The sequence below is a fragment of the Trachurus japonicus genome, chromosome 19 (assembly GCF_045865225.1).
Source record: "Trachurus japonicus isolate A0001 chromosome 19, Traja_1.0".
Lineage (NCBI taxonomy): Eukaryota > Metazoa > Chordata > Actinopteri > Carangiformes > Carangidae > Trachurus > Trachurus japonicus.
In genome coordinates this window covers 184192-207242 of record NC_140925.1, presented here as the reverse complement: position 1 = coordinate 207242, position 23051 = coordinate 184192, and the positions used below count along the sequence as shown (strand labels likewise).

Sequence of the window (23051 nt, the reverse complement as noted above, 5' to 3'; positions counted from 1 at the left end):
TGCTTTAACCAACTCCTTTCTTCATGGCCTAAACCCTTCAACCAATGGGACAATTACACTTCTCACTCAAAGTCACAACTCAACTTCTTACTCAAAAACAGGCCTTTTTCTAAAAAAAAGGGTCCTAAGTTCCCCGGTCCGGACACAGCGGGGAACATAAGACCCGGAGAACACAGGGATGACTCCAAACTACAGCTGGTTCCCAGTTCAGTGGCTGCAGCCGGCAGAGAACTCATAATAACGGCCTGCAAAGAATCTTGGGATATGACAGGGTGACAGGCCGGGTCCTCAGGTAGGAACGGGAGAAGGAAGATTGTGAGAACTGGGACAGGCCTTGTTGCAACGCTGTGACATCATCGACCTTCAAAGCAGCTGCTGAATTGGGACACTTATACTTATATTTGGGTTTGTTGATGTTTTGTATTTAATGGGCTTTATGCACAGCTCCACTACTTCCTGAAATAAGCCAGCTCGTCTATATACTGTCTTACATTATTGGTCCAATTGATGAATCCAGGTGTGTCTGACCTCACAATAATGGCCAGACACACCTGGATTCATCAGTTGGCCCAATAATGTAAAACAGTATATAAACGAGCTGGCTTATTTCAGGAAGTAGTGGAGCTGTGCAGAAATAGTCCAGGCAAAATAGCGTTTTACGACAGACTAATTGTCACAGAAGGTTTTTCACCATCCATCATTTCTATGAGGTGTCCAGAACAACATACTAAAAGTCCTAAGAAATCCTAGTTGGGGAAATATGTTTAATTCTCATCATTATTTACAGTATAAAGTCTATGGTGCCGACAACAATACACCCCAATAGGGCTGTTTTTTCCCTTTACTCCTATCACAATTAAACTTTACATGATGAAAGTATCCATGAAATGTAACATTTTTTGTATTACAAGTTTCTTTGAAAATTAATTTTAATATGCAAATGAGCTGTACACTAATCAAATATGCCCAAAACACATTTGCATATTCAAATTCGTTATAAAAGAAACTTTTAATACAAAAAATGTTACTTTTCATCTATACTTTTTTACTATTTTTGGGTCCAAAATGAGCTAAAGAAGCAGTAAAGAAACGTATGCGTTGTGGCTCTAGGCGTCTTCAGCATTCAGTTTCTGTTGTGATGTTTTCTCCTCGCTGCAGGAACGGCCGCCTCCTTGGTGTTTGCGCCAGCGTTGACAACTGCCGTCTGTTCGTGGGCGGGATTCCCAAAACGAAGAAGCGCGAGGAGATCCTGTTGGAGATGAGGAAGGTCACCGAGGGAGTCGTGGACGTCATCGTGTACCCGAGCGCCGCCGACAAAACCAAGAACCGAGGCTTTGCTTTCGTCGAGTACGAGAACCACCGAGCGGCCGCCATGGCGCGCCGCAAACTGCTGCCAGGTAGGAACACCTGTTGTTGTGGTATATTGATGTGCAGGGCCGTTGCTATGAATTCTGGGCCCCCTTAAAGAATACTAAAGTGGGCCCCTCCCCCTAACTTTTCCAATTTTTTTTCTTAGACTACGTATGTATTATCGTTTATTATTTAGCCTACTTTGTTTTGATGCTAATGCAGCATTACACTGCAAAAACTCAAGTATCTTAGCAAGAATATTTGTCTTATTTCTAGTCAAAATGTCATTTCTAGTCAAAACAAATCTCATTCTACTTAAAATAAGACTCATCATATTAAAAGTAGCTTGTTTTTAGACACTTTTTACTCCTTTCAAGCAGATTTTCACTTGGAATAATTAGAAAAAATCTGATAATGGAACAAGTTTTTCTTCCTTATTACAAGCACAAGCACTGGCAGATTTTTCTATTTATTTCAAGTGAAATTTTGTTTGAAACAAGTGAAAATGATCTAAAAACAAGTTAAATTTTAGGTAATGAGTCTTATTTTAAGTGGAAAGAGATTACACAGTGTACTATGAGTATTAGTCAGGGTCTTACGCTGAATAAATCAGTCATACAAAGATTAGACTACTGGGGTTTTTTATGGGCCCCACTGGGCGCTGGGCCCCTAGAGTTATCATCACCTTTCTCCCCTAGACAACGGCCCTGTTGATGTGTTGATGAAAGGAAGAAGATCACCGCCGACACGTCTTCGCTTGTATTCAAAAATAGTTTATTGACAAGAAGAGGAACAGTGGAGCATCTCTGTCCCGGTGAACGGTCACTGACCCGGTGAACCGGTGAACCGGTGAACCGTCCTCCTCGTCCTCCTCGTCCTCCTCGTCCTCCCACTGCAGCGTAGCGACGGGACAAACTCATAAAGCTGAAGGCAACTTCATAAAAAACCAAAGTCTCTTTCTGATGACAACATCAGCAGCCAATCACAGCTCGAGTCTCTCTGTCAGTGTCCAGTTGAAAAGCTGCGATGGCTGATAAGATAAACACTGATATGATGTGATCTGTCTCACATTCAAATCCCAACTTAAAACCCACCTGTTCAAACTGGCACACTCTCTATAATCCAGACACTCTGCACATCTTGATGTTTTGTTTGTCTTGTTTTATTGCTGCTATGATGCCTCCACTCCTTTTTTGTCAGGTGACCTTGGGTGACTTGAAAGGCGCCTCCAAATAAAATGTATTATTATTATTATTATTACCTGTCCTCTGTGTCTCACCTGTCTCACCTGTCTCACCTGTCTCAGGTCGTATCCAGCTGTGGGGTCACGCCATCGCCGTGGACTGGGCGGAGCCTGAGGTGGAGGTAGATGAGGATACCATGGCAACCGTCAAGATCCTGTACGTGAGGAACCTGATGCTTCAGACCACGGAGGAAACCATCGAGAAAGAGTTCAACAGCCTCAAACCAGGTAGGTCGCCATGGCAACCAGGTAGGGCGGCTCGGACGCCGGGTCGCCATGGCAACCAGGTAGGGCGGCTAGACACCAGGTCGCCATGGCAACCATCTGAACGCAGCGCGGCGTTAGCAGACGTCTGAACGCAGCGCGGCGCTAGCAGACGTCTGAACGCAGCGCTGCGCTAGCAGACGTTTGAACGCAGCGCTGCGCTAGCAGACGTTTGAACGCAGCGCGGCGTTAGCAGACGTCTGAACGCAGCGCTGCGCTAGCAGACGTTTGAACGCAGCGCTGCGCTAGCAGACGTTTGAACGCAGCGCGGCGTTAGCAGACGTCTGAACGCAGCGCTGCGCTAGCAGACGTTTGAACGCAGCGCGGCGTTAGCAGACGTTTGAGGCGTTAGCAGACGTTTGAACGCAGCGCGGCGTTAGCAGAGCTTTGAACGCAGCGCGGTGTGTCGTTAGCAGACGTTTGAACGCAGCGCTAGCAGACGTTTGAGGCGCTAGCAGACGTTTGAACGCAGCGTTAGCAGACGTTTGAGGCGCTAGCAGACGTTTGAACGCAGCGTTAGCAGACGTTTGAACGCAGCGCTAGCAGACGTTTGAGGCGCTAGCAGACGTTTGAACGCAGCGCTAGCAGACGTTTGAACGCAGCGCTAGCAGACGTTTGAGGCGCTAGCAGACGTTTGAACGCAGCGTTAGCAGACGTTTGAACGCAGCGCTAGCAGACGTTTGAGGCGCTAGCAGACGTTTGAACGCAGCGCTAGCAGACGTTTGAACGCAGCGCTAGCAGACGTTTGAGGCGCTAGCAGACGTTTGAACGCAGCGCTAGCAGACGTTTGAACGCAGCGCTAGCAGACGTTTGAGGCGCTAGCAGACGTTTGAACGCAGCGTTAGCAGACGTTTGAACGCAGCGCGCCGTTAGCAGACGTCTGAACGCAGCGCTAGCAGATGTTTGAGGCGCTAGCAGACGTTTGAACGCAGCGTTAGCAGACGTTTGAACGCAGCGCGCCGTTAGCAGACGTCTGAACGCAGCGCTAGCAGATGTTTGAACGCAGCGCTAGCAGATGTTTGAACGCAGCGCGGCGTTAGCAGACGTTTGAACGCAGCGCGGCGTTAGCAGACGTTTGAACGCAGCGTTAGCAGACGTTTGAACGCAGCGTTAGCAGACATCTGAACGCAGCGCGGCGTTAGCAGACGTTTGAACGCAGCGTTAGCAGACGTTTGAACGCAGCGCTAGCAGACATCTGAACGCAGCGCGGCGTTAGCAGACGTTTGAGGCGTTAGCAGACGTTTGAGGCGTTAGCAGACGTTTGAACGCAGCGCGGCGCTAGCAGACGTCTGAACGCAGCGCTGCGCTAGCAGACGTTTGAACGCAGCGCGGTGTTAGCAGACGTCTGAACGCAGCGCTGCGCTAGCAGACGTCTGAACGCAGCGCTGCGCTAGCAGACGTTTGAACGCAGCGCTGCGCTAGCAGACGTTTGAACGCAGCGCTGCGCTAGCAGACGTTTGAACGCAGCGCGGCGTTAGCAGACGTCTGAACGCAGCGCTGCGCTAGCAGACGTTTGAACGCAGCGCGGTGTTAGCAGACGTCTGAACGCAGCGCTGCGCTAGCAGACGTTTGAACGCAGCGCGGCGTTAGCAGACGTTTGAGGCGTTAGCAGAGCTTTGAACGCAGCGCGGCGTTAGCAGACGTTTGAACGCAGCGCGGCGTTAGCAGAGCTTTGAACGCAGCGCGGCGTTAGCAGAGCTTTGAACGCAGCGCGGCGTTAGCAGACGTTTGAACGCAGCGCTAGCAGACGTTTGAGGCGTTAGCAGAGCTTTGAACGCAGCGCGGCGTTAGCAGACGTTTGAACGCAGCGCTAGCAGACGTTTGAGGCGTTAGCAGACGTTTGAACGCAGCGCTAGCAGACGTTTGAACGCAGCGCTAGCAGACGTTTGAGGCGCTAGCAGACGTTTGAACGCAGCGCTAGCAGACGTTTGAACGCAGCGCTAGCAGACGTTTGAGGCGCTAGCAGACGTTTGAACGCAGCGTTAGCAGACGTTTGAACGCAGCGCGCCGTTAGCAGACGTCTGAACGCAGCGCTAGCAGATGTTTGAGGCGCTAGCAGACGTTTGAACGCAGCGTTAGCAGACGTTTGAACGCAGCGCGCCGTTAGCAGACGTTTGAACGCAGCGCTAGCAGATGTTTGAGGCGCTAGCAGACGTTTGAACGCAGCGCGGCGTTAGCAGACGTCTGAACGCAGCGCGGCGTTAGCAGATGTTTGAACGCAGCGCTAGCAGATGTTTGAACGCAGCGCGGCGTTAGCAGACGTTTGAACGCAGCGCGGCGTTAGCAGACGTTTGAACGCAGCGCTAGCAGATGTTTGAACGCAGCGCGGCGTTAGCAGACGTTTGAACGCAGCGCTAGCAGATGTTTGAACGCAGCGCGGCGTAAGCAGACGTTTGAACGCAGCGTTAGCAGACGTTTGAACGCAGCGCGGCGTTAGCAGACGTTTGAACGCAGCGTTAGCAGACGTCTGAACGCAGCGCTAGCAGATGTTTGAACGCAGCGCTAGCAGACGTCTGAACGCAGCGCTAGCAGATGTTTGAACGCAGCGCTAGCAGATGTTTGAACGCAGCGCTAGCAGATGTTTGAACGCAGCGCGGCGTTAGCAGACGTTTGAACGCAGCGCTAGCAGACGTCTGAACGCAGCGCTAGCAGATGTTTGAACGCAGCGCTAGCAGATGTTTGAACGCAGCGCGGCGTTAGCAGACGTTTGAACGCAGCGCGGCGTTAGCAGACGTTTGAACGCAGCGCTAGCAGATGTTTGAACGCAGCGCGGCGTTAGCAGACGTTTGAACGCAGCGCGGCGTTAGCAGACGTTTGAACGCAGCGCTAGCAGACGTTTGAACGCAGCGCTAGCAGACATCTGAACGCAGCGCGGCGTTAGCAGACGTTTGAGGCGTTAGCAGACGTTTGAACGCAGCGTTAGCAGAGCTCTGAACGCAGCGCGGCGTTAGCAGACGTTTGAACGCAGCGCGGCGTTAGCAGACGTTTGAGGCGTTAGCAGACGTTTGAACGCAGCGCGGCGTTAGCAGACGTTTGAACGCAGCGTTAGCAGAGCTCTGAACGCAGCGCGGCGTTAGCAGACGTTTGAGGCGTTAGCAGACGTTTGAACGCAGCGCGGCGCTAGCAGACGTCTGAACGCAGCGCGGCGTTAGCAGACGTCTGAACGCAGCGCTAGCAGATGTTTGAACGCAGCGCTAGCAGATGTTTGAACGCAGCGCGGCGTTAGCAGACGTTTGAACGCAGCGCGGCGTTAGCAGACGTTTGAACGCAGCGCTAGCAGATGTTTGAACGCAGCGCGGCGTTAGCAGACGTTTGAACGCAGCGCGGCGCTAGCAGACGTCTGAACGCAGCGCGCCGTTAGCAGACGTCTGAACGCAGCGCTAGCAGATGTTTGAACGCAGCGCTAGCAGATGTTTGAACGCAGCGCGGCGTTAGCAGACGTTTGAACGCAGCGCGGCGTTAGCAGACGTTTGAACGCAGCGCTAGCAGATGTTTGAACGCAGCGCGGCGTTAGCAGACGTTTGAACACAGCGTTAGCAGACGTTTGAACGCAGCGTTAGCAGACGTTTGAACGCAGCGCTAGCAGACATCTGAACGCAGCGCTAGCAGACATCTGAACGCAGCGCGGCGTTAGCAGACGTTTGAGGCGTTAGCAGACGTTTGAACGCAGCGCGGCGTTAGCAGACGTTTGAACGCAGCGTTAGCAGACGTTTGAACGCAGCGCTAGCAGACATCTGAACGCAGCGCGGCGTTAGCAGACGTTTGAGGCGTTAGCAGACGTTTGAACGCAGCGCGGCGTTAGCAGACGTTTGAACGCAGCGTTAGCAGAGCTCTGAACGCAGCGCGGCGTTAGCAGACGTTTGAACGCAGCGCGGCGTTAGCAGACGTTTGAGGCGTTAGCAGACGTTTGAACGCAGCGCGGCGTTAGCAGACGTTTGAACGCAGCGCGGCGTTAGCAGACGTTTGAGGCGTTAGCAGACGTCTGAACGCAGCGCGGCGTTAGCAGAGCTCTGAACGCAGCGCGGCGTTAGCAGAGCTCTGAACGCAGCGTGACCAGACGTTTGAACGCAGCGCGGTGTTAGCAGACGTTTGAACGCAGCGCTAGCAGACGTTTGAACGCAGCGCGGCGTGAACAGACGTTTGAACGCAGCGCGGTGTTAGCAGACGTTTGAACGCAGCGTTAGCAGAGCTCTGAACGCAGCGCGGCGTTAGCAGATGTTTGAACGCAGCGCTAGCAGATGTTTGAACGCAGCGCGGCGTTAGCAGACGTTTGAACGCAGCGCGGCGTTAGCAGACGTTTGAACGCAGCGCTAGCAGATGTTTGAACGCAGCGCGGCGTTAGCAGACGTTTGAACGCAGCGCTAGCAGATGTTTGAACGCAGCGCGGCGTTAGCAGACGTTTGAACGCAGCGTTAGCAGACGTTTGAACGCAGCGCGGCGTTAGCAGACGTTTGAACGCAGCGTTAGCAGACGTCTGAACGCAGCGCTAGCAGATGTTTGAACGCAGCGCTAGCAGACGTCTGAACGCAGCGCTAGCAGATGTTTGAACGCAGCGCTAGCAGATGTTTGAACGCAGCGCTAGCAGATGTTTGAACGCAGCGCGGCGTTAGCAGACGTTTGAACGCAGCGCTAGCAGACGTCTGAACGCAGCGCTAGCAGATGTTTGAACGCAGCGCTAGCAGATGTTTGAACGCAGCGCGGCGTTAGCAGACGTTTGAACGCAGCGCGGCGTTAGCAGACGTTTGAACGCAGCGCTAGCAGATGTTTGAACGCAGCGCGGCGTTAGCAGACGTTTGAACGCAGCGCGGCGTTAGCAGACGTTTGAACGCAGCGCTAGCAGACGTTTGAACGCAGCGCTAGCAGACATCTGAACGCAGCGCGGCGTTAGCAGACGTTTGAGGCGTTAGCAGACGTTTGAACGCAGCGTTAGCAGAGCTCTGAACGCAGCGCGGCGTTAGCAGACGTTTGAACGCAGCGCGGCGTTAGCAGACGTTTGAGGCGTTAGCAGACGTTTGAACGCAGCGCGGCGTTAGCAGACGTTTGAACGCAGCGTTAGCAGAGCTCTGAACGCAGCGCGGCGTTAGCAGACGTTTGAGGCGTTAGCAGACGTTTGAACGCAGCGCGGCGCTAGCAGACGTCTGAACGCAGCGCGGCGTTAGCAGACGTCTGAACGCAGCGCTAGCAGATGTTTGAACGCAGCGCTAGCAGATGTTTGAACGCAGCGCGGCGTTAGCAGACGTTTGAACGCAGCGCGGCGCTAGCAGACGTCTGAACGCAGCGCGCCGTTAGCAGACGTCTGAACGCAGCGCTAGCAGATGTTTGAACGCAGCGCTAGCAGATGTTTGAACGCAGCGCGGCGTTAGCAGACGTTTGAACGCAGCGCGGCGTTAGCAGACGTTTGAACGCAGCGCTAGCAGATGTTTGAACGCAGCGCGGCGTTAGCAGACGTTTGAACACAGCGTTAGCAGACGTTTGAACGCAGCGTTAGCAGACGTTTGAACGCAGCGCTAGCAGACATCTGAACGCAGCGCTAGCAGAGCTTTGAACGCAGCGCGGCGTTAGCAGACGTTTGAGGCGTTAGCAGACGTTTGAACGCAGCGCGGCGTTAGCAGACGTTTGAGGCGTTAGCAGACGTTTGAACGCAGCGCTAGCAGACGTTTGAACGCAGCGCGGTGCTAGCAGACGTTTGAGGCGTTAGCAGACCTTTGAACGCAGCGCGGTGCTAGCAGACGTTTGAGGCGCTAGCAGAGCTCTGAACGCAGCGCTAGCAGACGTTTGAACGCAGCGCGGCGTTAGCAGACGTTTGAGGCGTTAGCAGACGTTTGAACGCAGCGCGGCGTTAGCAGACGTTTGAGGCGTTAGCAGACGTTTGAGGCGTTAGCAGACGTTTGAACGCAGCGCGGCGTTAGCAGAGCTCTGAACGCAGCGCGGCGTTAGCAGAGCTCTGAACGCAGCGCGGCGTTAGCAGAGCTCTGAACGCGGCGTGACCAGACGTTTGAACGCAGCGCGGTGTTAGCAGACGTTTGAACGCAGCGCTAGCAGACGTTTGAACGCAGCGCGGCGTGAACAGACGTTTGAACGCAGCGCTAGCAGACATCTGAACGCAGCGCTAGCAGACATCTGAACGCAGCGCTAGCAGACATCTGAACGCAGCGCTAGCAGACATCTGAACGCAGCGCTAGCAGAGCTCTGAACGCAGCGCGGCGTGACCAGACGTTTGAACGCGGTGTGTCGTGTCTGTGCAGGTGCCGTGGAGCGAGTGAAGAAGATCAGAGACTACGCCTTCGTCCACTTCACTCAGAGAGACGACGCCGTCAGCGCCATGAACGCTCTCAACGGGAAGGTCTGCTCTCACACTGACACAGCAACCGCCGTGACGACGTGGTAGTTACCGTGACCTTTAACCTGTGCGGCCGCTCCCCTCAGGTGGTGGACGGGTCCCCGATCGAGGTGACGCTGGCGAAGCCGGTGGACAAGGACAGCTACGTCCGCTACACCAGAGGGACGGGCGGCCGCGGCAGCTCGCTGCTGCAGACCGACTACGCTGCCTACACTCTGGGACAGGTACAGGACTCTAGCTGCTGGGATGTTGGTGGCCGATTCTCCCACAGGCCCTGAACGCAGCACTCTGTGGGCGGGGCCACACACACACAGCCTCGTAAACCAGCCTCTCGCGGAAATGCATTTCATTTCATTTCATTTCTCAGAGAGTCTGGCCTCATCCCCCCTCTAAGCGTTTGGGGGGGGTGGGAGTAGTAGCGTTGACAGACAACCCCATTCAGCCAATCAGCAAGCTGGTGTAGTGACGGGGCTTTGCACCAGTCGGTCCCTGATTGGCCCAACGTGCTGTGTCAATCACAGCGGGCGACGCTGATTGGCTCTTAGGCCTTCTGAGGGTTTCAGTCCAAACGCTTAGAATGGGGATGAGGCCAGACTCTCCCTGGCTGGTTTACGAGGCTAACACATTTTTTTTAGTATATTTTTTGGCTTTTCATGCCTTTATTAGATAGGACAGGTCAGAGTGGGACAGGAAATGGGGGGAATGACACGCAGGACAGGGCCGTCCGACGTGGGACTCAAACCGGGGCCGCCTGGAGCGAGGACTATAGCCTCTACACACGTTATCCAGTTTAAAAAACGGTGCTGGACTCAAACATCAACGTGGAGAGAAAAGAGGAAAGAAAAGAGGAAAGAAAAGAGGAAAGAAAAGAGAGCGCACACTTCAGCTCCCTTACGTGCAGATTTATTGGCACATCAAAAATAAAAAGACAGTAACATTTTGAGAAACGTTACTGTCTTTTTATTTTTGTTGTGGGAGCTGAAGTGTGCGGTCTCTTTTCTTTTCTCTTTTTTGTCCACGATGTGGAAATTTGTCTTTGGTCTCATAAACAACAACAAGCAGGACAACAGCAACACTTCACACAGACATCTTCAGGGCAACAGCAGGACAGCAGTAACAGTTACATTACAACACATCAACATGGTGTTCAGTCTCCAACGGCGTTAGAGATAAAGGAATTTTTAATAATATTAGGATTTGTCCTTGGTACTTTGTAACGTCGACCAGAGGGAAGAAGTTCAAACTCCCTGTTGAGTGATGAGACGGATCGTTGCTATGTTGACAGCTTTTTTCCTCAGCACTTCCTCGTACATACAACTTCATGGTTTCTGTCTCGTCCCTATGATGTTTGAGGCTACTGTAGGTTTACTATTCTGCTGCTTCTTCCTTTCATGTTTAGATTACCATAGCTACCACGTTGCCATGTTAAAAGTTAAGATGCTCTCTATCAGGTTCTTATAAACTGTTTCCATCATGTGCTTACTTACTCTGAAGGAGTTGAGCGTAATAAGTGGAGACGTTGGTTACAGGTTTTAAAAATATAGTCTGTGTTTTCACTGAAATTTAGGTTACAATCAATATATGTACCTAGATATTTGAACTTGTCTACTACCTCTACAGTTTTGCACAGGGTCATTCATGTCTTTATGTTTTGTGATGTAAATGATGCACACGGGGAACCTCCAGGTGTCACCAGCTCCACCTGGTGGACGGTTTGAGTCATTACACCTCTGGACCGTGATCCTTCAGGACCAAACTCAGGGATTAAGAGCTTCCCTTCTCCTTCTCTCTTCTCCTTCCCTCCCCTCCTCCAGGTGTACGACCCTTCTGCTGCGTATCTGGGGGCGCCGGTGTTCTACGCCCCCCAGGCCTACGCCGCCATCCCAGGACAGTTCCGTTTCCCAGCAACCAAAGCTCACGTCGGCGGCCGCGGTCTCATCAGGACGCCGTCGGTCAGAGGTGAGGGCGCTCGCTGTGAAATCAAAGGAGCAGAGTGACTCAGAGCTCAAGGGATTCAAAAACCTAATCCTTCTAATCCTAAACCAAAACCAAAACCAAAACCAAAACCAAAACCAAAACCAAAACCAAAACCAATCCTTAGTCCGTTATGACTACGTTGTTAATAAAAACCTCACAGTTCTGGGTCTCTGATGAATCCCTGGGACTGAAACATGTCCGTTACCCCTTTTCCACCAAAAACAACCTGGTGCCAGTTCTGAGCCGGTTCGACTCGCGTGTCCTCAAAGAACCGGTCTGCTTTTCCACCGGCGAGGAGTCGTGACTCTGGCTCAGAACCGGCTCGGTGGAAAAGGGTTATTTATGATGTCACACTCAGATCAGATGAGTTTCTGTTGGTGGAATCAAGGCCAAGGCCACTGCGCTGCAACCTCCTTATGGAAACCCAAACAGGTCACAATGGGCTTTATGCACAGCTCCACTACTTCCTAAAATAAACCAGCTCCTTTATTTATTTTTATTTTTATTGGACCAACTGATTAATCCAGGTGTGGCTGACCTCACAACAATGGTCAGACACACCTGGATTGATCAGTCGGTCCAATAATGTAAGACAGGAAATAAACGAGCTGGTTTATTTCAGGAAGTAGTGGAGCTGTGCATAAAGTCAGTTCTTCCCATAAACATGTGAACACCACCAGATGTTTAATAAGCATCGCTCTGGTGGGAGGAATTTGACCCGTTTGTCTTTCCGTACTGAGGGACAACCTGCTTCCTCACCACACGGCTCAGTGTGGCCGTTGTCATGGTAACACCACATGTGGGCGGAGCAGCAGCAGGAGGGGGTGGGGCCTTGGTAGCGGTTAGTTCGCCTGTATCCAATCAGCTGTTTCCAATGATCCACGTGTCTGTTGGCGCCCGGGAATCGAACCCGGTCCACGTAATCAGAAATGACACGTGATGACGGTGTGAAGTGGGAGGGGCCAATCCCCCTCTGATGATGTCACAGTAGATTTGTGTTGTGGCCAATCCCACTTCATCAACACTGGAAAACTAATCAGACGTTTGGTCTCCATGGCGACCGCTGTGGTGTGACCTAGAGCGCTGTAAAAGAGAGTAAGGACACCTCCATCGACTCCCGTGGTAAGGGTTTAAGGGTTTAAGGGTTTAAGGGTTTAAGGGTTTAAGGGTTTAAGGGTTTAAGGGTTTAAGGGTTTAAGGGTTTAAGGGTTTAAGGGTTTTGCCCCCTAGTGGCAGGATGTGGGTATTGCAACAGCCCCAGAAAACCCATTCACTCCAATGTATGTGTGTTGTCCACTTGCTGGTAAATTGATGAAAACGGCCGTGTTTTTGTTTTTAGGTGTCTTGGTCATATCAGATTATACTTAGAATTAGTTTATTACAAAATGTAGATTGAAACATTCATGTAGAAAACTGTTTTTTTTACTCTCCTATGTGTTAATGTTTATCTGTAAAGGATCCTCAATGATGCTATTAACGTGGGTGATCTATAAATGTCCTTAAATTATTGAAAACACCACACTGCTCATTCACCAACAATGCAGAGATGTCAGTTCTTTATTCCTCCACCAGGAGGCGCTGCCATTGGACCGATGCTGTCGTTACCATGGATACTATATATATCTATGGTCCTTACTCTCTTCTCCAGCGCTCTAGTTGTGAGCAACAGATGGATGTGAGGTGGTTTACGCGTTACCATGGCAACCACTGTGCTGTTGACTGACAGGTGTTGCAGTAATCGTGTGACTGTTGATTCTTCCTCCGGCTGATTCCCGGTGATTTGATTGGTTTCACTGCCGCTGTGTTTCGGTTTCCTGTAGACATTTACATGACTGTGCCTGTAGGGGCGGCGGGGGTGCGGGGGCTGGGGGGGCGGGGCTACCTGGCCTACGCCGCCGCGGGGGGCGGGGCCACCGGCCGCGGCCTCAAGCCCGACAAGCAGCCGGACGAGAAGCTGTACGACCTGCTGCCCGGCATGGAGCTGACCCCCATGAGCCCGGCCGCCATGAGCCTGAAGGCCGCCGGAATCAAACCTGCACCACAGGTAACAGGCCGCCGCCACCGCCGGCATCAAACCTGCACCACAGGTAACAGGCCGCCGCCGCCGCCGGCATCAAACCTGCACCACAGGTAACAAGAATAATTGTCTCATTTCTAGTCAAAACAAATCTCATTCTACTTAAAATCAGACTCATCATATTAAAAGCAGCTTGTTTTTAGACACTTTTTACTTCTTTCAAGCAGATTTTCACTTGAAATAAGTAGAAAAATCTGATAGTGGAGCAAGTTTTTCACACAAAAGCAGATTTTTCTACTTATTTCAAGTGAAAATTAGTTTGAAACAAGTGAAAATGATCTAAAAACAAGTTCATTTTTAGGTGATGAGTCTTATTTTAAGTGGAAAGAGATTAGTTTTGACTAGAAATGAGACATTTTGACAAGAAATAAGACAAATATTCTTGGAAAGATTTAGAGTTTTTGCAGTGCGGCATCAAACCTGCACCACAGGTAACAGGCCGCCGCTGCCGCCGGCATCAAACCTGCACCACAGTTAAAGGGACAAGGAGGAGTTTTGTTAAAGTGAAGTGTTTCCACACTACATTTATGAGCCTCCGCACCGTGAAATTCTTTGACCGGGTCAAGACAGACTCATGTTTTCATTCATCAAGAATTAAAGTCAGAGGTTGGAAGACGATCACATACCGTCGTAGTTCCCACCATAAACGGAGATTCATACGGCGGCGTTATTCTCATGACTCGCCACGAAACCGAAAGTAAAGAAACGCTGGTCGGCTCGCCCAGCATTTCCACCACCACTAATAATAACAAAATAACCATAGAGACAAAACCATAGATTTATAGAAAATGGACCATTAACAAGTGGTAACGGAGATTCATCCACATTAATATCAGACTTTTTATAACCAAATACAAACTCCTGGTTGTCCCTTTAACAGGCCGCCGGCATCAAACCTGCACCACAGGTAACAGGCCGCCGGCCCCGGGGGGGCATGGCCCGACACAGCTCTTATCTTATCTACGATACGACACGATAAACTTTATTGTTCCACTCAGGGAAGTTTGTCTTAGGCTGGATTGCACCAACAAGGTTTAATTTAATCTAAGATTAGCTCTAATCAGAGATTAGTAAAACTCAGTTTAAAATGAGTTAATCCATGTTTAAAATTAAGCAGAGCTCTGTTGCACCATTTAAAATTAATCTCAGTTTAGTAAAACTCAGTTTAACTGAATTTAAACTGAATTTAAACTGATTTAAATCAGTAGGGACATAAGTGTGTATAAAGGAACTTATTAAATATGCAAAATGGAGTTTTGTTCGTTGCAGTTTGTAAACAAAACATTCAAGCTGGGCGGCTCAACTGTGTAGACGTCTAGCCTCCTGCCCCTGACAGCAGCAGTCAAGACCGCAGAGGAAACGAAATACAGTCTGGGCCGATACCCGCCATCACCAACACCAGTCCTCTGGTGTCACATGTTTTCTTTCGTTTTTTAAACAGGAGAGCCGAGCTGGGAAGACGGTGTTAGCAGTGGATGCTAACCACAACCACTAGCCGGATTTAGCATCGAGCTAGCTCCCCACAACGGTCCTCATACATGTTACCAGTCCAGGCTTTAGTTGTCAGTGATGGTGGGGAATCGGTCTGTATGGAGCTCCAGCGCTTCACTCAGACTGTATTTCTTTCTTTTGTCCTCCTGACTGCTGCTGAGAGAGAGGGAGAGACGTGCTAGCTGCTAGCACTCGTTAGCATCAGAGACAGCTAGTGCAGCTAGCAGCCCTGAGCCTCCTACTCGGCTGCACGTAGCTTCACCTGAGCTTTGTCAGAAAACACCGTCTCTCTCCGCCCAGAAACGTCTCTGTGTGCAACAAAACAAAGCAAAAGAGAGTTTTCCTCAAGGAACTTCATAATTTTGCTCACTCCAGCTCAAAAATGCAGCCATTGAAAAAATTAAACCTCCTCCACTGTCAGTTTAAAATTAACCCTAGATCACAGTTTAAACTGGAGTTTAAAGTTCTGGTGCAACAGGATTAAAATTAAACTTAGTTTAGAGTAAAAATTAAACTGAGGTTTAAAGGGAGGTTTAAATCTAATCTGTCTTAATTTTGAACTAGGTTTAAAGTTTAGTGCAACAGAATTTAAACTTAAACCATGATTTAATCTGGTTTTAAAGTTAAACCTTGTTGGTGCAATCCAGCCTTAGACTCTGTAACTGCTCCATAAACCTCAACCACAACCCAGCAAATACAAAACATAACAGCACTGAACATATCCCATAATATAACAGCACTGAACATATCCCATAATATAGCACATATTGCACATATCCCATAATATAGCACATATTACACATATCCCATAATATAGCACATATTGCACATATCCCATCACATAACATATATACACCTCATAAATTCACCATAGTCAGAGCATTATTATTGCACAAACTCAAGCAGTAGCGACTGTTAAGACATTTCCCCAAACTAAACTCTTAAAGGAGCATTATCACAAATTACAATTCTTTGTTCGGCCACTAGATGGGGCCAGTGGTGCAGCGTATCTGGAGTAAACACCGGCCGGCTTGTCTCATAACAACAAGACATTCTGCATTTGCTCCACAGACACTACACTGTGGCTATATGTTGTATACATGTAGTTATGGCTCCCCTCAACCTATTTATTCCATATTTCAGTTGTTTTTAATACTATTACTGCTGTATTTACAATAGTACTACTTTAATGGAGTAAATGAATGTGTCTCTCAATATGTTTTTCATTGTTATTGTTGCCTCTTTGTGTTGTCTACTTTTCTTTCTTTCTCTTCTATATACAGTTATTCATACCCCTGGCAAATACAGGGGATTTCTTTTTTTTTTTTTTTTTTTTTTTTTAAGTATATTTTTCAGCCTTTTGCCTTTATTTGATAGTGATGACAGTAGAGATAGACAGGAAATGGGGAGGCAGAGAGAGGGGGAACGACACGCAGGAAAGGTCTGCCCGACGCGGGACTCGAACCGGGGACGCCCGCGGCGAGGACTGCAGCCTCCACATGGGGCGGCCGCTCCACCCACTGCGCCACGCACCGCCCCGGGGATTTCTTAATTTTGTCAGTCACAGATTAGTATTTCAACTCCCAGAAACATTGAAAAATAATTGTAAACACTTTAGACCCCTAAAGAGAATGGTTTGTTGGAACATCCCATAGGCCTTTTGTCTTGTATCACTGGGGTATGAATAATGGTGGACATGGTGGTTTTTGTTCAACGTTCAAATAAATAAACATCTTTAAAGGGATAGTTCAACATTTTGGCAAATTGGCCCATTGCCATAATCGCTATAGTCATAGCAGTAGGTTCGTTACCTTTAATTGTAGGTGTAAGCTATTTTCAGTACGGCGGAGCGCAGCAGCTGGCTGCTCAGAGCTACGCTATGGAGGCTAAGGGAATTTCTTGGTTTCCCTCATTAAACTCATCAAATTCAACATCCCAAAACTCCACAGCGCTTTTGTAGACAAGTTGTGACCTGCACAACCACCACGCTATGAGATAATGACGGAACGATACGAAACGGAGCCGTTTTCGAGGTAAATACATACAAAACCGCTGATGCGCGTTGCGTTCAGGGACAGTTTTTCAGCAAGCAGTCTCCGTATTTACCCTGTATTTACCTCGAAAACGGCTCCGTTTCGTATCGTTCCGTCATTATCTCATAGCGTGGTGGTTGTGCAGCTCACAACTTGTCTACAAAAGCGCTGTGGAGTTTTGGGATGTTGAATTTGATGAGTTTAATGAGGGAAACCAAGAAATTCCGTTAGCCTCCATAGCGTAGCTCTGAGCAGCCAGCTGCTGCGCTCCGCCGTACTGAAAATAGCTTACACCTACAATTAAAGGTAACGAACCTACTGCTATGACTATAGCGATTATGGCAATGGGCCAATTTGCCAAAATGTTGAACTATCCCTTTAACAATGTAACTTTACTTAAATAAATTGGTCATGGCTGCAGACTTTCCCTCATGTTCATGTCAAATCTGAGTTGAAATATTAATCTGTGACTGACAAAATGAAGAAATTCCCTGTATTTGCCAGGAGTATGAATCATTTTGAGGACGACTGTATCTATGTGTAACGTTGAACTGCTGTTGAACTGTTTGATGTTATTGGGACTATGGAGCTATAATCTGGTATATTTACATGTTATGTCCATTACTGTCCATTAATGTCCCATTCACATAAACATATTAGTGAATAAGTGAATAAGTGAATAAGTGAATGGATGTTGCTGATGTATGTGTAGGTGCTGGAGGAGCTGTGCCAGAAGAACAACTGGGGTCAGCCGGTTTACCAGCTGCACTCGGCCATCGGTCCAGACCAGAGGCAGCTGTTCCTCTACAAGGTCACGGTGCCGGCGCTCGCCACGCAGTACCCCAACGTGTACGAGTACACACACACACACCACTGTTACCATGGCCACGCAGTACCCCAACGTGTACGAGTACTACCCCCCACACACACACACCGACATCACTGTTACCACGGCTACCACGGCTACCACGGCTACCAGTACCATAGCATAGAGAGCTGAAGTGGAAGCAGGAAGTAACGGCCCCATGGGTCCTCAATTCGAAAAAAGTCTCCATGTGAGTGAACGGGAGTCAAAGTTTTATTTCGTGATCTGATTGAATTGTGTCATGAGAATAAAATCAGTCCTCTATCTGTTTAAAACATCACGGTTCATGAAGAGAAACCAGCAGTTTGTTGTCACGGCAACAGAAGAATGTATTTAGTGTGACTACAGATCTGGTGTCACCAACTGACACGGGAAAGGAAGGGCGCCATGTGGTCGCCATGGTGACGTCACTACGCCACCTGGAGTCTTTCTGCTTACAGATTCTTCAGAGTTTTATTCTACAATAGTTTTACGATAAACTGCTGATTTCTCTTCATGAAACGTGATGTTTTAAACAGGTAGAGGACTGAGTTGTTTCTCATGACACAATTCAATCGGATCATGAAATAAAACTTTGACTCCCGTTCACTCACATGGAGACTTTTTCAGAGTTGAGTTCCCATGGCGACGTTACTTCCTGCTTCCACTTCGGCTCTATTTTTTTTTAACTTTATTTTTATTAAAGAGAAACACAAACATTCCTTGACAACATCACAAATTATGTATGACAGTGCTAAAGACAAGAAAAAAGAAATAAAAAACAAAAAACATTTTGGGCCCAGAGAGCTTAATAATACACATGAATGACAAATAATAAATACATAAATAAATAAATAAGTGGACAGTTAAGACATCCCAGCATACTGTGGGGTTCCCCTCAGTTAGAGAGGTATCTGGCTATAGGTAGCCACCTCCTCACAAAAACATCAGACCTTAGTTGTAATTTAGCAGTCAAAGCCTCCATCCCATACACCTCCCTCAGCTTCTGTTTCCACGGTGCCACTGTAGGTGGCTGTGGACTCATCGGCTCTTCTATTGACCACTAACACCAGTGTTGTCTGTGTGTGTGTGTGTGTGTGTGTGTGTGTGTGTGTGTGTGTGTGTGTGTGTGTGTGTGTGTCCCTCCAGTCATCCCTTCACCCCGGCCAAGCTGTGCGCGGCCGTAGAGGAAGCTAAGATCCACGCGGCGGAGCACGCGCTGCAGACGCTGGGCGTTCAGACGGAGAGCGGAGCGGCCGACGCCGCCGCCGCCGCCGCCGCCGCCGTGGCCTCGGTGGCTTTCCCAGGTATGTGAAGGTCCGTACCTCCACTAACTCTGCACTAACGCTGCACACGGAGCATCACTGGTCAAAGGGACATTCTGTAGAATTCCTCCATCTAGCGTTGTGGTTGTATATTTTTCCTGCTGCATTCAGGTGAAATTGGGCAGACGGCAGACGGACATAAACAAGCCTCTATGTAAACAAGTGGTCCAAAACAATACACGTGACAACATGTTGTCATGGCGATGTGGTATTGTTTTACCGTCTTTCTCTGGACTTCTGTGACTAAAATGACGTCTGGTTTGTTAGCGACGGCCGTCTGCCCGACTGCAGGTGAATGCAGCATCAGTGTAACGCTCCGTTCCTCCTCGCTGCGTTACCGCGGCGACTGAGCCGACAGCTCCGGTGTCTCCGCTGAGTTTCCGTGGTTTCCTACCGTCACCATGGAGACACCACATGGCAGCAGCACCGAGCTTCCCGTCTCCATGGAGATATGAACGATATGAAGGAACAGGAACTTTGTTGATGTTAATGAAAAACAGAGTGAAGAACCAAATATTCATGAAGAGACAACAGGAGAAGTTACACAATGTCCCTTTAAGAGAGACTGTACAATAATAAGTATAATCTTTGATCTGAACTGTGTTTGTTGACGAGGAGGCGGAGCTAATCCAACCTCCAGTTTCTGAGGAAGTGTTATGTGTTGTTGCTAAGCAACAGGACCTCAGCCTCATGACCACGCCCTCTGAAGCCACACAGTGACCTCTGACCTCTGACCTCTGACCTCTGAGTTTACAGGAAGTGACCAACTAACATTCTGTGTTATAAACTGTTTTCTTGTCTGTAACAACATCTCTGTCCTGGGTGATGATCCCTCCTCTGTTGCTCACCCTGAGCTTTCTCCTGGTTTTCCCTGTAAAAAGGGTTTTCCATGGAGTTTTTCCTCAGTGGATGTGAGGGTCTAAGGACAGAGGATGTTGTTATGATGGGATGTAAAGCCCTTTGAGACAAACTGGTGGTAACAACGGGCTGCACTAATAAAACTGTCTAACATGTGACCTTTCAACTGATGTTGATGTTGCGGCTCTGTGAAGTTTCCTGTATTTGTACCATGACAAGTATTGTGTTGTGATCTCTGTACTTTATCTTTGTTGTAAAGCACTTTGTGAGTTTATCTATGAAAAGTGCTTTATAAATTACATTTACTTACTTACCTCAGACTTAAAGGGATAGTATCTTTTTTTTTTAAGTGGGGTTATATGATCTCCAAATAGCCCCTAAGTACTTTAATTGCAGTAGAAGACTCTCTACACTCCTCCCGTTAGCAACGCCAGCCCATAATAGCCCTGCCCAGAGATTTACAGTGTTGTGAACAGACCCAAAGAAACGGCCTATTTTCACGGCCTAAAAGAGGTTTTACACAGTTCCATTGTTCACTATAATATAATTTTTTCCAGCCCTTCAAAGTGCAGGAAAAACACAGTTTTTATTTAGGTACTTAGGGGCTATTTGGAGATCATACAACCCAACTTTAAAAAAATGATACTATCCCTTTAAGTGTAAAAGCTTCGATGTTTAAAGGTTTAACCCCCCCCCCCCTCTGTAGGCTACACCCTGGCGGCGGCGGCGTCCTCGTCCGTCCCGTCCCAGCTGAAGCAGACGGTTTCTCTGGCTCAGGACCTGACGGCCTACGCCACCTACGAGGGCTACCCGGCCTTCGCCGTGGCGACGCGCCACTCCGACGGCTACGGCGTCTTCTAGAGCGGCCCGCCCCCCGTCGGCCCCGCCCGTCGCCATGGAGACAGAGTCGCCTGGTGACGGAGATCCAATCAGAGGCCCTGAAACAAACCCCGCCCCCCCCGGACGTCATCGACCGCCGCCATGTCTGTGTAACCGTTAACGAGGCCTGTGATTGGCTCACGGTTCATTTCCTGTTGTGATCTTTATTTTCTTTCAGTGTGTTTACAGAAACAGCTCGTCTTGTTGTCGTGTTGTCGTGTTGTCTTGTTGTCTTGTTGTCTTGTCCCCCAGTCATCTTTATTTTTTGTTTGTGAACAACTTTTTTATTGCTTTTAAAGGGAAACAAGAACATTAGTCCGATAGAGGTAAAAGGTACATTGCAACATGCTGCCCTACAACACAAGAAGGGGGTAACTCATTTTTTGTCAAAAATGAGATTTTGTCATTTTTGGGACATTAAAGGTTCTGCTGCATCATGTGGATAAATATCTGGACTCAACTTTATCTTATTTGGGATATATTTGTGGGTGGTTTTCACAGTAACTCCCCAAAGCTGCGGTGAAACAACAAAAGAACACAGTAACTAGAGTTACCTTCTTCTCTCTGTGTATAGATGATCAACACGTCCTGTACAACAGGCTGCTACCATTATGAACCAATGGGAGTTAGTTTCCTTTCTTGTGTTGTATGGTCAGCTTATATTTAGCCTCAATGCACAAACAGACAGAGGTAACTCTGAAATAAGGGTACAATGTGAAGTTTGAGTTAAATATTTTTACACAGCTAGACTAGACTACTACTCGCAAAAGCAAGTTTTCAGAATCCTAAGTTCAATACAGTTGACTGGACAACAACAATACTTTAAACTCATTTTTCTCAGAACTGCACTCTGAGTTTTACCCCGTTCTTCTGTTGTAGGGCAGAGTAGTAAAAACGATAAATAAAAGAATAAAAAAAAGACAGGAAGAACCCCCCCCCCACCCCCCCCAGTCGTCTGATGTTTGTCTCCATGTCTGTCAGCGTTGCTTCGTTCAGGTTGTGACACTTTGTCACGTTTAGTTTTTAGCGATAGGTTTTTTCTCTTTGTGCGTCTGAGAACAGGTGTTAGCGTTAGCGTAGCGTTAGCTGTCGGTGTGTTTTCTCCTTCACATTCTGGTTTGTTCCATTTTGTTCTTGAGGGAACAAAGACTGAACGTCCTCTGGTCGTCATGGTGAAGCTGGTCGTCATGGTGAAGCTGCTTCAGGTTTCATGTCTGCGTCTCTTCACCGTGAGTCAGATAAAGTCAGAGAGAAAAGTCGTCGCCAGTGAAAACCTGTTTGTGTAGCTGTGGCCACGAGGACGAGGCGAGAGCGGCTCTTTGTCCCGACGACTGTGAAGGCAGCGCTAGCAGCAGCGTTAGCAGCAGCGTTAGCAGCAGCGCTAGCAGCAGCGTTAGCAGCAGCAGCGTTAGCAGCAGCGTTAGCAGCAGCGCTAGCAGCAGCGCTAGCAGCAGCGCTAGCAGCAGCGCTAGCAGCAGCGTTAGCAGCAGCGCTAGCAGCAGCAGCAGCAGGAGGTTCACACCGACCACAGCTGAGACAGTAGAGACAGTATTAAGTATTAGTAGTAAAGTGTGTGAAGCACTTAGAAGTTATTTTTATACCAGGAAGCAGAAGAGGAAGAAATATCCAGACGCTGAATTCTGTTTGTCTCATAATTAATCTGAGTGATCGACCAATCTGAGCTGAGGGTTGTGGGTATTTAGGAAACCGCTGTGATAAGATGTGATGTATCATGATCCGTAATAATCTTGACCTGTAATAAAGGAACTGACAACAATCTGAACAGTGTTTGTTATTCACACAGTGACAGAGTTTCTCCCTAAGGGACCAAGAAATAGTTGGTTCTTCCTAGAGCGCTGTAAAAGAGAGTAAGGACACCACCATTGACTCCCGTGGTTAAAGCCTCATGCCCCCTAGTGGCAGGATATGGGTATTGCAACAGCGCCCAGAAAACCCATTCACTCCAATGTATGTGTGTTGCCCACTTGCTGGTAAATTGATGAAAACGGCCGTGTTTTTGTTTTTAGGTGTCTTGGTCATATCAGATTATACTTAGAATTTGTTTATTATAAAATGTAGATTGAAACATTCATGTAGACAACTGTGTTTTTTTACTCTCCTATGTGTTAATGTTTATCTGTAAAGGATCCTCAATGATGCTATTAACGTGGGTGATCTATAAATGTCCTTAAATTATTGAAAACACCACACTGCTCATTCACCAACAATGCAGAGATGTCAGTTCTTTATTCCTCCACCAGGAGGCGCTGCCATTGGACCAATGCTGTCACTACTCTCTGTTACAGAGCTCTAGTTCTTCCCTGCGTGTCTTATTCTAGAGCAGAAAGGAGAGGGGGAGAATCACCTGCA

General features: G+C 48.6%; 1 protein-coding gene across 8 annotated transcripts in view; it reads left to right on the top strand.

The window, feature by feature from the left end:
- a1cf (apobec1 complementation factor) overlaps positions 1-22464 on the top strand; it is a 31320-nt gene extending 8856 nt beyond the window's left edge. For 4 of the 8 annotated variants that reach the window (XM_085760851.1, XM_085760850.1, XM_085760858.1 and 1 more), the window contains 9 exons: positions 1159-1397; positions 2657-2821; positions 9103-9200; positions 9284-9421; positions 11012-11156; positions 12995-13218; positions 17488-17624; positions 18769-18926; positions 20509-22464. In XM_085760851.1, coding sequence (XP_085616977.1) covers positions 1159-1397; positions 2657-2821; positions 9103-9200; positions 9284-9421; positions 11012-11156; positions 12995-13218; positions 17488-17624; positions 18769-18926; positions 20509-20663 — 1459 coding nt within the window. In that variant the 3' untranslated portion in view covers positions 20664-22464. Of the gene's footprint in view, positions 1-1158; positions 1398-2656; positions 2822-9102; positions 9201-9283; positions 9422-11011; positions 11157-12994; positions 13219-17487; positions 17625-18768; positions 18937-20508 lie in introns of all 8 variants that reach the window. The other 4 variants (XM_085760853.1, XM_085760852.1, XM_085760855.1 and 1 more) reach the window with 3 other exon arrangements.
- Positions 22465-23051: the final 587 nt, after the last annotated feature.